The 13,104-nt window shown below is 34.5% G+C and overlaps 2 protein-coding genes and 1 pseudogene across 5 annotated transcripts in view; 1 reads left to right on the top strand and 2 right to left on the bottom strand.

The window, feature by feature from the left end:
• Positions 1–38: 38 nt before the first annotated feature.
• On the bottom strand, positions 39–12,431 carry LOC140046545 (abasic site processing protein HMCES-like). Its single transcript, XM_072091234.1, has 7 exons — positions 12,261–12,431; positions 5,025–5,237; positions 4,290–4,508; positions 3,455–3,683; positions 3,023–3,172; positions 2,537–2,649; positions 39–1,584 (listed from the first exon to the last, which is right to left on the bottom strand). The coding sequence occupies exons 1-7, from the start codon at positions 12,278–12,280 to the stop codon at positions 1,341–1,343; spliced, it is 1,188 nt and encodes a 395-aa protein (XP_071947335.1). The 5' UTR covers positions 12,281–12,431; the 3' UTR covers positions 39–1,340.
• LOC140046546 (uncharacterized) lies at positions 9,158–11,308 on the bottom strand (annotated as a pseudogene).
• LOC140046544 (serine/threonine-protein kinase N2-like) overlaps positions 12,432–13,104 on the top strand; it is a 48,702-nt gene continuing 48,029 nt past the window's right edge. For 3 of the 4 annotated variants that reach the window (XM_072091232.1, XM_072091230.1, XM_072091229.1), the window contains exon 1: positions 12,432–13,045. In XM_072091232.1, the coding sequence (XP_071947333.1) occupies positions 13,028–13,045 (18 nt within the window). In that variant the 5' untranslated portion in view covers positions 12,432–13,027. The remainder of the gene's footprint in view (positions 13,046–13,104) is intronic. The other variant, XM_072091231.1, reaches the window with a different exon arrangement.

Below are 13,104 nucleotides of genomic sequence, written 5' to 3'. Positions count from 1 at the left end.
TTGTAGAATACCTTTTGCACATTTAACGTCAAAACTGACCGTTTTTACATTTAACGGCGTGATGTTTGGCCCTTTGATGCTAAATAAAATGCTTTACGTCGTTTTCTATTTAAAAAGGTTATCATCTCAAATTTCTGTATCGGACTTGTAAGATCGACGTCGCGAATGCTACGTACAACCATTTTATTTTTATCAAGAAGTTTCTATATACTATATCACTTTAATCACTATGATTTTGAAGGAAAAAACTGCATTCTTAATTAAATAGTTAATCAACTATTATTAACTTCTCCATTTTTTACCATTTTCAGAAATCTCTCTTTAGGCCTATATCGATTTATGAACTATTATAATCTAACTGTACACGGTATTTCGCAACTTTTCTACAAACTCAAGTAATTTCTAAAAGCATCACACAAGCTCTAATAAGATTTTAAATACTCTGTACATATTTTGTCGTTTATTACTGGTACTAATCTCGTTTTTTTAATATTGCATTTAAATGTTATTACATGTGTAGTTCAATATAGGAAGTTAAAATTGATCATTAGAGGCATAATCTAGATTCACAACATATAAACTACTATATCAGGATAGTCATCTGAAAGTCATGGGTTCGAGCCCCAAAGTGCTCAATTTACTGAGCATTAATTACAATTATACCAGATACAACTACAAAAACCTTACGAACGTATTATTCCTAATATACCTTTTTCACACCTGCAAAAAGTAACAACTTGTAACCAGATTTGTATAGTGTGAAGACAAAACAAAAGATTTCACTGTTTTTGTCCCGCCGTCAGTGGGTAATGCTCGTGCATGCATTTGCCCTCATATTAAAATGACCAATTATAGTAATCAAATAGCGTGTAATATGCTTCCTTACAAGATTTTTCATGGTTCGCATGTGCATGTATGAAAACATGTAATACATCAGATCAAACTAATCCATGGTACAATTTATGCAGGTGTGAAAATGGTATTAGATTATTATATCTTGGGAGGGAGTTATCCAATTTGTTAAATATTGGTTATATTTGTGTTTTACATCATGTGAATCTATGGTACATCAGGTTTTAGCTATGAATAGAATTTTTAAGGGAAGCTTACATATTGTAGATTTTTAATCTGCTTTACACTTCATCAACAATAAGTGATTTCATTAGGATTATTTTTTATAAGGTTAATGATATTTTTGGATCAAGATATAAAGAAAATTGAAATAATTTGTTTTCTATTTTGTTATTTATAATAATGATTAATTTCACCTGATCATACACACATTTTAGATTATTTGTTAGTAAACTGTGTTTCAGTGGGTAATAAAAGCATGTAAATATCTAAGTTAACTGTTCCCTCGTTTCTTCTTTTATTTTTTTTCTTACAGACTCATCATCATATGCAATTTTCTTGTGAGGACTTTTTGCTTTTTCTATCCATTCTTCCATCATAGACTTGCGCTTGACACTTGACACTTGTTTCATTTTTGTACCATTTGTTATTGGAGTTATAGAGCTTTTTTTAGGAGTCGCTTTCTTCAACCATGACTTCATTAAATTACTACTTTTTGACTGAGGAGGCTTACTGAAAAAATAAGAAATCTCAATTTAATTTAAAAAAAATTCATCATTTCTGGTACACATTTTTAAAACAAATAACGCACAACCCAAGTTTGTGCATTAGTGGAGATTCGGTACACACTTTTGGGTGTTCACAATGTGCATGTCGTACCATTGTACATACCTTTGAGTGTGCCGCATCTACACTAACGCACTCTGACTTGTGTGTTATTTTTATAACAGTAATACCCTAACCTAAAATATGCCAACACAGATATATATGCCAGACAAAAACCATTTGGTCTTTTAGTGCGACTTTACTTAAAACAATTAAAGACACTAGACCTACATTTTTTTAAACCTAAGTTAAGGTCACAAACTACATTTAAAGTCAAAATAAATAATATATGGTCCTATTGTGATACATTTTTTCATCTTTAAACAGTAATAAATATAAAAATTTTGTTGATTTTAATAATTTAAGCGGCACGCTCTATATACATTGCGCATGGATTGATATTTAGATAGAAAAATGGAAATCGGAACTTTTCAGCAAAAATGCCAGGTTTTTCCCAATCTGTATTAACGGATTCACGCAAAAACAGAAAGACCAATAATGCAGCAACAAGACAACATCAGGCTAGGCCTATAGCTAGTGTACGATGTTCGTACTTTACTAATACTGTAGGCCTACAGAACTAAGCCTAGCTTGGCTAGGCCTAAAGACCGTCCACGAGAGGACATTCGATGCAAGCTTAGGTAGTGCATTGTTTCTCTCTTTTTATCATAATTTAACATAAAACATACATTTAATACAAAGACCTAGTTAAATGTTTTTAAAGTAATATATATGCATTATTTTCACAAAATATTAAAAATTGTAGGGAAGGTGTCTTTAATAATGAACTCTTGAGAAGGATGACCAGAGTTACTGTTGTGCTGTTTACAGCTGATGGGACACTGAATTAAGAACTTACCCAATTTCTATTGGTTTAACACAATCTAACCCCTTGTATCGTGAATTGTTAACCTGGCTTGATACAGGATGAAACTGAAGGCACTTGACACTCTTTACAAGCTTCTTGAATGCCTATTATATTGAATAAACTACATTGATTATGTACTGTATTTAAGGAAGTGCAACAGTCATTCAAGAGTAGTATGCTTGCCCTAGCTAAGCACACATAGTATTTTTTTTTGGATAAACAAACTTATTTCAAGATTTTTTTTTAAATTTTTTAATAGTGGTCATATTTAATTCTTCAGATTCATTTATTCACATTTTTCTAGATTATTTAATTCACTTATTTTGTTAGATCCTTTGTCCTTAAACTAAAGTTTAAAATGTCCTTTTATTTAAGGTGTACAAGATTTGGTTATATTTCATAATTGTGTGTATTTATTTCATGTAAGACGGGAACCTCCCATTGAATTTAAATAGAATAAATTAAACTGATATATACCTCATGAGCAGGAACAGTGTCAAAATCAAGCCAATCTCGAATTTCCTCATTACCATTTAAGATAACTGGCATTCTGTGATGTATATCTGCCATACCACCAGAAGATGCCTCTGTAGTGACTATTGTATATGTGTAAAGTGCTTCTCCATCCTAAAATATAATAATTGTTTAACTATACAAAGTGTCTATTACATCAATAAGTTACTTGGTCAGATTTTCCCCACTCTGATGTAATTGTCTGCAAGCGAGTGTCATCAGGTAGTAATTGTGCACTTGTGTAATTTAGTCTTGTATAACAAAACTATCTACTGCCCTCTATCACAACATATCTATACCATGCATCTTTCCCAGTGCTATAAAGCTTTATACTAAAACCACATAACGATATTGAAAGTATTGTACGATACAAAACTTGTTGTACAAAACACTAACGTTTGGAGGGATCCAACAATCAAATATGCCTGCCATTGCCAACAATGTATGGCCAGTCCACTCCTCAAAATCCTCCTCGACATCATCATCAAGTTTTGCAGGATCTTGTTTAATTTGATTATCAGATTTTATGTAAAGTTCGGAAAGACGATTACAACTATTCTGTGGCATGTAAATAAAAAATGGTTGTTTTGTTTTTGAATCCTTAGATGTTTTCCATTCATAATATCTGAAAAAAGAAATGGTTAACTTAAAAAAATATGTTAAACAATATATATATTAACAAATGCAAAAGTAGTGGAAACAGGCCCAATACCAAATAAATTGTTTTGCGCGTTGTCATTTCATTTCTACTCATCAATTAAGCATGTAGCATGACCATATATTTATATACAGTACTATAGTTTTCAGTTTCAAACGTAGTTATGATGTCAATATCAGCTGTTTAACTTTCACACTTTTTCCAATAACATGTTGGCTAATGACGACACAGCTATTGAGTTCAAAAGTGATTCTGGTGAGTGTTAGAATGACTTTTCAACTCAACAGCAACATATAGTCAAGTGGTGAAGTAGGAAAATGTAAGGTCACTACAGTAGTATTTCACCATAAGGAAAAATGTGAATTGAAGCACGCTAGATTGTAAGAATTTTAGAGATTTTTTTTTGTTGCATCAGAAAAAAATCCACATGTAGTTTAGCATACTGTAGTTTAGAAGACTAGAATCTTGGTCCAAACTGCCATAGATTTAAATAGAGATTGGAATATGAATATATCTAAAACTGAATGTTATAATGTTTGAATTATTTATTCTTGTAAGCTCAATTATACTTACCCATCTGCAAGTACAACACATCTACGACCTTTCTCGAAAGGTTTTTTAAAAATAGATTTACCCATCATGCCTTCACTGCGGCAGTTATTCATCTTGTAAGTTACTTGAGAAGGATCACCTTTATGCCAGGATGGTACAAGGCCCCATTGCATTGGAGTTAACAATTGCTCATCACTATCGTTACTCTCATCAAAATGTTTTGATGATACTAATACTGGCCTAATAGAGAAAAAAGAAATAGATTGTTCTATTAACGGTTGTTTCGACATTAGCTGTTTTCTACATTAGCGGTTGTAACAAAGCTTTCTTGTAAAATAATAAATATAATTGGTGACCATGATCTTTATTAAAAATTGAAGAAAGAATCTACATTTACATCTAGAATATATTTTCCTTGAGATTATCATCATTGAGAGCTTTTGGGAAGACTTTTTTTAGGTTGTAATACCAAACGCCATGTTGACATGCTGAGTTCTTCAAAAGAATGCTTACTAATTGAATGTAATTTTAATTTTGAAAACATATTGAACATTTTTAATTGTATAAACAAACATTTTATTACTCCAAAGCAAAATTACTGAAAAAATGACTCAATGTTGTGGCTAGATCTCAATGGAGATACAAAATTAAATAAGCAAAAAGCTAAATCAAAACAGCCAGAAAAAGTAGCAGAGCTTTCAGGCAACACTAGCTCTTCATCAGTGCAAACATTTTATTAATGGAATTAAGACCTACGTGATAGACTGTGGACTAACATTTGTTGATGGATAATATTCCCTGTTTTTTCCCTGTGGGCCATTATTTCCAGAATTTGCAATATGGTGTTTTCCATCTTTGCTGCTGCTGCCACTAGAGGTTGATGAAGGTTGTCTCCACTCAGGTAGTTTTCTTTGACCTTTTCTGTTTGTATAAGCGCAGGCACAGCGTAAGTCATCTGGATCAAGAGTACTATAAATACAAAAATGACATTTTTGAATTTAGCTTTAATAAAATCAATAATCAACCTAGTCAGGAAAATGGTTGTGTCACTGCCTGGACCTAGAACCTATTAAACCTATGTTGAGGTGAGGGCATGTCCCAATATCTCCACATGTACACAATGAAATAACATGATGTTATGCTTATTTCTCCGGCTTTTAAGTATAGCTACGACGTAAAAAATATGCTATGTCTATCTGTACAAGTCATAAATGTAGCCCCGGAGGCTATCTGGGTCAGTCTAATTACCGAAAACATCCGAAAACCACCGAAAATAACCAAAAATAACCGAAAACAAACCGAAAACAAAATAAAACAATCTGAATACCGAAAACAAATTTGTACAATATACTATTTTAATGTCACCCTCTACTGATGGGTGTTTCTAAATCTAACACCATGCAGAGAGAAAACCACGCATGCAAAAGCCAAGGAAGACCCTACGAAATGTTAGTGTACACAAAATACTGTACAACTCAAAATCATACAAATTCAATACTGTAGGCTACATTTACTTGCAAAATATATAAACATATTTCGTTTTTAGTCTTTAGATTTTCAAAAACAAAGCATGATTTTACCTAACTTTGCATTTTTGTCACTGAATTTAATACTGAAGTGATTAAGGATAAAAACATTACTCGACTACGGTAATTTTACTGAATAGATTTTATTGTGAATCCTTTATCGTGAGCTTGTTTTAAGTATACTTTATAGTCCCTAATATTATCAATATTCTTAAATACACAAACCAACAATGGTGTTGGTAGTCTATGAGTGCTGCTTACCTGGATAAAACGACAATATAGCCCTCTCTCTCCGAAGAGAAGATACAATTACGAAAAAGAAAAATCCGTCTAGCACCCCTATTGGATAATGGTCACGTCCGCAACCACGCCCTCAGGAGGGAGCCATCCAACGTAGTAGCGTCATCATTTCTTTTCGTACCGCCGTAGACTAAACTAAACGGAAGTGCTTTGTTTCTATCCTAGCCACGCTAGGTTCTCAACGTATCAATTATTTCTATTCTAGGCCTAGAATAACGGATTTCAACGTATCACAACAAGGAAATAGCTAAGCCTGCCTCTAATCAACTAGATCGTGATTGAGAAAAGAACTTAGCTTCGTCTTGTATTTGCACTGGAAGGAATTCCTTGAATTCTTGAAATTCTTCAGATTTCGTTTCTGTATCACGTACACACGCTATGGCGGTACGAAAAGAAATGATGACGCTACTACGTTGGATGGCTCCCTCCTGAGGGCGTGGTTGCGGACGTGACCATTATCCGATAGGGGTGCTAGACGGATTTTTCTTTTTCGTAATTGTATCCTCTCTTCAGAGAGAGAGAGAGGGCTATATTGTCGGTTTATCCAGGTAAGCAGGCACGAAATAGACATATCATTTTTGTATTATTATCTTTTGAAAATCTATAATTATATGAACATATTCACAATTAATGTGAGGAGTACAAGCGTTGGTCTCTGGATCAAAAACCGAAAGAATAAATCAAAATATGTTTATAGATTCTGTAAGTAAATGTACAGTGTTATCAATGAGTTTGTACGATTTTTAGTTTGTATTTTGTGCACACTACCATTTCGTAGGGTCTTCCTTGACTTTTGCCCACGCGGTCTTCTCTCTGTCATGGTCTTAGCTCTAGAAACACCCATCAGTAGAGGGCGACATTAAATATACATATACACATTTTTTTCGGTATTAAGATTTTTTTATTTTGTTTTTGGTTTGTTTTCGGTTTGTTTTCTGTTGTTTTCGGGACGATCAGCCCACTTACTCACTCACTCAAAACCCAAAGGAAAAGAGTATGGTCATTAATTTAATTTAATAATTTTGTATTTTATAAAAACATTTAAATGTCACAAAAATCATATCTCATGGCCTCACAGCCAAATTGCACATGATTTACAAAAAGTGATAGTAAAGTAAATATCAAAAAATTAAGAATTAAGGAGCTCGAAATATAAAAAGGTATGGGACTACAAGCAAATCGCTCAGGTGGAATTTAAAAAAAAATGGTCACAGTGAGGGTGTCACAGCCAGTCATTTCGGCCGCCGGTTATGGAATTGCCAAATTCATAATGCCAAAAAGGACAAAATGAGTATTGTTCATTGAGACCGCCAGAATTGTAATTATTCTTGAATATGTATGACACGCCATGTGTGTTAAAATGTTAATATTTTACTAATACTGTATTATTAAGTCGAATCTGCGGTCTTCAATTCCAGAAACAGCAGCGATATTTCTGGTGTGCATATTGTCATCACTGCAGTGAATATTAATGATATTTTCAGAAAACGTTGCACTCTACATTTATAATGTAAGAATGTTATTAATATATTAAACCTATAATACATTTTGTTTTCCTCAATTTATTATTTTTTTTTCATTTTATTTTACAAATTGTATTATTTAAATGTCGGAAATTATTTAGATATAATATTAATATTATAAATTATTTACCAGTATTAATACTTCATTATTTATACATCAATAACAACTTAGGACATTCTTTCTGTGCCGCGCCTATCAATCTAATCTTTTTTTCTGTTTTACAATATACGATTCATTTATGTACCCACACTATCAAACAGATACCGGTAACTTATTACGTTTGGGATACATGTAAACTCAAGTGCTTAAAAAATAAATACAAATACAACTGAAAAAAAGATATATATATATTATATATTGTGTTATGAGCTGTGTTTGGGGTTATGTATAATAATAATATGCAGAAATAAGACAAGTATAAATAAGCATATGATATAGAATATAGTGGACAAATCAAAACATTAAAACTAGTGTCTCTTATAAATACTTGGTATTTATCAGCTACTTGTTGTGAATGATTACGGTAAGACACTAGCCTAAATTAAGCCTTGTACATTCCAACTGTTAGATGCTTTCGCCGACTGGATTTATTAGTTTTAGCGACAGCGCATGCATGGCATGCGTGCAGCTCTATACAGCCGTTTCCACAGCCAAAACAAAATATTGGTTAATTTTTTAACCAATAAAAGTGTGCATGATCAGTAATTACCAAACAACCAGATGCCGAATCACATTGCAACAATTTGTTCTTCACGTCAAAGATTAAAATTTTCTGGTTTAAATGAGAAAAAAAAAAGAATCTTCGCGTAATTGATCGAACCCTCCTCCTGGGATATTTGGAAATTGAAATTTAATATGAGTGTGCAAAGAGAAGATCACACTATATATAAAAAAAAAGATAGGCCTTCTTGTTTAACGCATAGTAACTGTTCAGCGTCGGTTTTTAGCCCGCCTTTGTTTTTGATGAAATGCGTCTGACAATGACAAAAAAAAATCCTATCAGTTGCTGTTTGCTGTTCCAACAAGATGGTACTATCGTGATCCGTGGATTAAAATCTCTCGTATTTTAAGTATGGAAATCAGGCAAGCCAAAGCCATTACACAATCGAAGAGAATTCTTAACGAACACCTTAGTAGGCTATCTGGTGCTGAATAGGTTTTTGACTCCAGTTCTACGACGTAGAAGAGGAGGATCCCATATGTATGTATGTACGGTTATCGTTATCGCCAGTTTCAAAGATCATTTGTGTGTACTACTAAGGTATTAAAACCAAGGCACTAATGTTTAATGAGCCTTGTAAAACTCATCCTAGGACATTTTGTTTGGAAATTATAAATGAAGCGTACTTCCCTTATATCGCAAAGCTATCATTTATTTTAAAGAGGTGATATGCCAGTCAAAAAACACTTAAATTATTCGTATGTTTTACATTTATTATATTCATAAAGAAACAAATTTTTACAAAGTACACGCATCTTTGGGACCTGTAAAATAAAAAAATCTAACCTTTAATAATCAATATTCATTTTGACCAAAATATTCAGACGGTAAAATAATATTACTTTAAATGTACGGCAAAAAAAATGTACGCCGTGGTTAGGATTCCGGCACCGGAACTCAACTGCCCACCGTTAGGGAATCCGACACGCTATTGCGCATGCCCAGAGCGAGGTAATCGGCAACTCTATACTTATCAACAGCGATGGATCATTTCATAGCCGAGCCACACGACGAACAAGCCTAGATGCCTACTAATACGGGATCCACTAATCTAGGCTAGGGCTACCAGTTAGACGTGACCAGTGGGCCTATTTATTTTGTAATTAAAAAGTGGTTGCTTCATTCATATATAAACTTCATATCATTATGAATTATATAATTACATGACTAGTTTTATGATTTTTCATATACGCATTATACTGTACATAACAACATGCAATCACAAGTTGATTTGTTGACGGCAGCCACCGCGTGGATGTGAAAAAACTGTTCGGGAAGTCAGGGTCACAACGCTAAAAACAGCATTACGATTCTTAGATAGATACTGATACTTATTAATATCATTATAATTATTTTAACGCGTGGCGTAGTCGTATTTTAATTATTAGGCCAAGTTTCATCCACGGTGGTGTGGTGTGGCACTATTAGTGCAGGCACCACACGATGGAAAGTCGGAGTGTTATAGGGATTTACCGTAGCTTAGATAGTCGTTGCGCGAGTGAGAGAGTGATGGATGAAACTTGGCCTATGCCATACATGAATTAATAATTAAAATACGACTACGCCACGCGTTAAAATAATTATAATGACATTAATAAGTATCAGTATCTATCTAAGAATCGTAATGCTGTTTTTAGCAAGCTATAATTCACTTCCCATAGCTCTGGGCATGCGCAATAGCGTGTCCTAACCACGGCGAAAAATGTATTTAGCTCATTGCACAACCGATCTTTGGTTTAAATGACCATCCATAGTTCTCTGTGGCAATCCATAGACTTAGGGCCATGTAAAAAAAAACAACAGTTGATCGTCCTGGTTTTCTAAAAAAAGGAAGTAAGAGGCTCTTCTTATTTTTTATTTTTTATTTTTCCAAGATGGCGACTCACTACCGTATTTTCTTGAATAAACATGCCGCTATGAATAAAAATCACTCCCACCCCTCGCATACACCCTTCCTGACAATTCAAATAAATATGGTAAGTACTGTAAGATGTCTAAACAAACATAAGTATACAGAACAGCAAATATTAAAATACACCTTTTTTTTTATTTTATCAGGGGGTCACAATAAAAGTCCTTTTTGTACACTTTGACTTTATATCAAACTTCTGGATATTATTAGCCTACTGTGGCACAAATGCTCTAGTGTTTTTCCTTTTGGGTGTTTTGCCTGATTCCTTGCATTCACTACAAAGTGGATAATTCATGTTCTCAATTGATAAATTGTGCTCAGTTCCACAATAAAAGCACAGGGGGTCTGTGAATGTTATGTAATAAGCTGCTTCGATAGGCAGGGCACATGTCATTTTGTCATTGACAAAAACAATAGAATCGTCCTCTCCCAGGATGTCTTGAAAACAAGTTCCACATGAATACGACAGTGTGTCCAGTTCTCGTTCCAAGAGCTGCCCTTGGTCACGCTTCAGAACATGTGCTGCATAACATACTCGCCACTTGAGGCATTCTTCACACTAGAATAAAGAATGAAAAAGAGTAGGGGTAAATATATGGTAAATTCAGTTGTGTTGAAAGAATTCTGAACATGACAATAATATGATAATATGACATCCAAAGAGGGAGGGAATATCAATGCATACACACATATTTTAAACAGGACGTGGGTCATGTACCCGAACACGTCCGTAAACATCTAGCCTATTTATATATATGGGACAGTTTCAACCCAGCCGGGTCGATTCGTCCCTCTATGGGTAGGCAAACTCTACACTCTCTCGCGACAATATGCTAGCCTACAGTTTTGTTACTTCTATATGAACATTTTTACCGAACAATTACTCACCTCCGTAGTTTGGTATTGGTCTCCTATCGGTCCACCTTGATCGAATTCGCCGCCTGCAAAATCAGAGAAAATGTCTGCGAGAGTACGTCGGCCGTCCACTACACCGTTCTCGCATACCAAGGGCCGGCTTCACGATTTTTGTTGCAGTCCGAACACAAATAAAAACCATGTTGTTTAACTACTATCTAGTCTAGCAGTATCCTACTATCCTAGATCAAATTATTATGTAACAATTGACAAAAGGACTAAAAAGTAGGCCTACCAAGGAACCAATAATTATAAATATTAATAGTGTATACTGTAACTCAAATGTATAGAATATAGCGATAGAAACGGAAGGTAGAACCAAAAACATGTGTTCTCCAAATCCAGTCGTTTTTTTGCTTCACGGCAACATTTTTAAGGAGTAGCGAGCATATAGCGGCTGTGAAAATTCTAATTAGATCCAGACGTTTATGTAAAATATTATACCCATGATGAGTGTAATTCAAAATATTCATACATTCAACGGCAGTGATACCTCTATCATCGCTGACCTATAATCAAAGAATATGACCTCAAATTTATCGCAGTCGACGATGTGTATCGATGGCTCCCGACGGCTGTGGATCACGAAAAAAGAAAGAGCTAGGCCTAGCTTTCGACAAAGGTACAACATAAATCAATGTTTTATATACAAAATATCGAAATAAAAAATAAAATAAAAATTGATGCGGCCTGAAAAAAGCATGCGGGCGGGGACGATCAACTGTTGTTTTTTTTTATATGGCCTAGTAACGTTATTTTTTTCACTGTAATACTGTACAGTTATTTCCGGCTATTTCAATTTGGCGCGCCATACCTGGGGGCCGAAATGATCATGCCATATTTATTTTGTCCTTTTTGGGGTTTCATGAATTTGGTCGTTCCATAACCGGCGGCCGAAATTATTGGCGGCCGAAATGCAATGACACGGTGAGTATATTTAAACAAAAATTGCATCAATCAATTTTACAAATCCCTGAATCAATCATCAATCATCATGCACATTTTGACTTTTAGGGGCCTAGCTAGGCCTAGCTAGGCCTAGTAGTCTAGCTAGAGACTAGGTAGGACCTAGTAGTCTAGCTAGGCCTACTTACCAAGCTGTTCTTCCACACATGCCTGTTGTTTGTTAATGTTATTTGTTTCAGGTTGAAAAGTATTTTTGTTGATACAGAAAAAAATGCACAAACGCACTAATTTATTGTTTTCTCAGTTAAAAACTGCATCTTTTTTTATTGGAAACAAGTTCAGTCCTGCATGCTGTCTTAACAAAATGATGACATCATAAAGAGGTTTTGTTGTTAAAGTCATGCTTGATTGGAGAATATTAGCCTTTGACACGACCATCTAATAAACATCTGGTCAATGTAGTCTAGCAATATTGTCAAACTCGTCCAATGATCGTCGCTGCACATCACAACCTAACCAATTTGATACGTATGTTGTGATTGGATACACGCCGAATAGTTATCACGTGACTCATAGATTTACAAACGATTGAGATTTCGGAAACTTTTACAAGGGTATTGGGATAAAAATGTGATGGTATTTTCATTGTTTTGGAAACTATAGGACCCGTGATTGTACTTTTGTGTTACTTGATATATTTCTAATAATACTGTCATTGTTTATTATAGTAGTAAATACGAAATATCGGATTGTTTTGATGGTTGGGAACCCACTGTCGTTTCTAAGTAAACTTCCGCAGTCTTTACCGCCCAGATCCTGCTGCCCATCTCACCTGGTTGAGTGAGGTTGCCGCCCGCTAGCCAGAGAATTGGCTGGTGGTTCGGTTGGCAAACCAATTTGGAACTGTGTAGGGGCCTAGCCTAGATCATTGGATATTATAATATTAGACGGTGAAATGGCGACTGATTTACAGGTACGTAGCCTTGCCATGCATGGCATGGAGGCTGTGGTTTAGTCATTGTGCTAGCGGCC

This window comes from Antedon mediterranea, chromosome 4, assembly GCF_964355755.1.
Source record: "Antedon mediterranea chromosome 4, ecAntMedi1.1, whole genome shotgun sequence".
Taxonomy (NCBI): domain Eukaryota; kingdom Metazoa; phylum Echinodermata; class Crinoidea; order Comatulida; family Antedonidae; genus Antedon; species Antedon mediterranea.
This window is presented reverse-complemented; position numbering and strand designations above follow the sequence as displayed.

What these genes read in the sequence shown, in the direction of transcription:
- LOC140046545 (XM_072091234.1), bottom strand. Translation starts at nt 12,280, where the DNA reads ATGTGTGGAAGAACAGCTTG. An exon ending in TGTGTTGTACTTGCAGATGG is followed by an intron (nt 3,684 to 4,289) that starts GTAAGTATAATT and finishes TTCTTTTTTCAG; the next exon opens with ATATTATGAATGGAAAACAT. An exon ending in GTTAAACCAATAGAAATTGG is followed by an intron (nt 1,585 to 2,536) that starts GTAAGTTCTTAA and finishes TTATTTTTTCAG; the next exon opens with TAAGCCTCCTCAGTCAAAAA.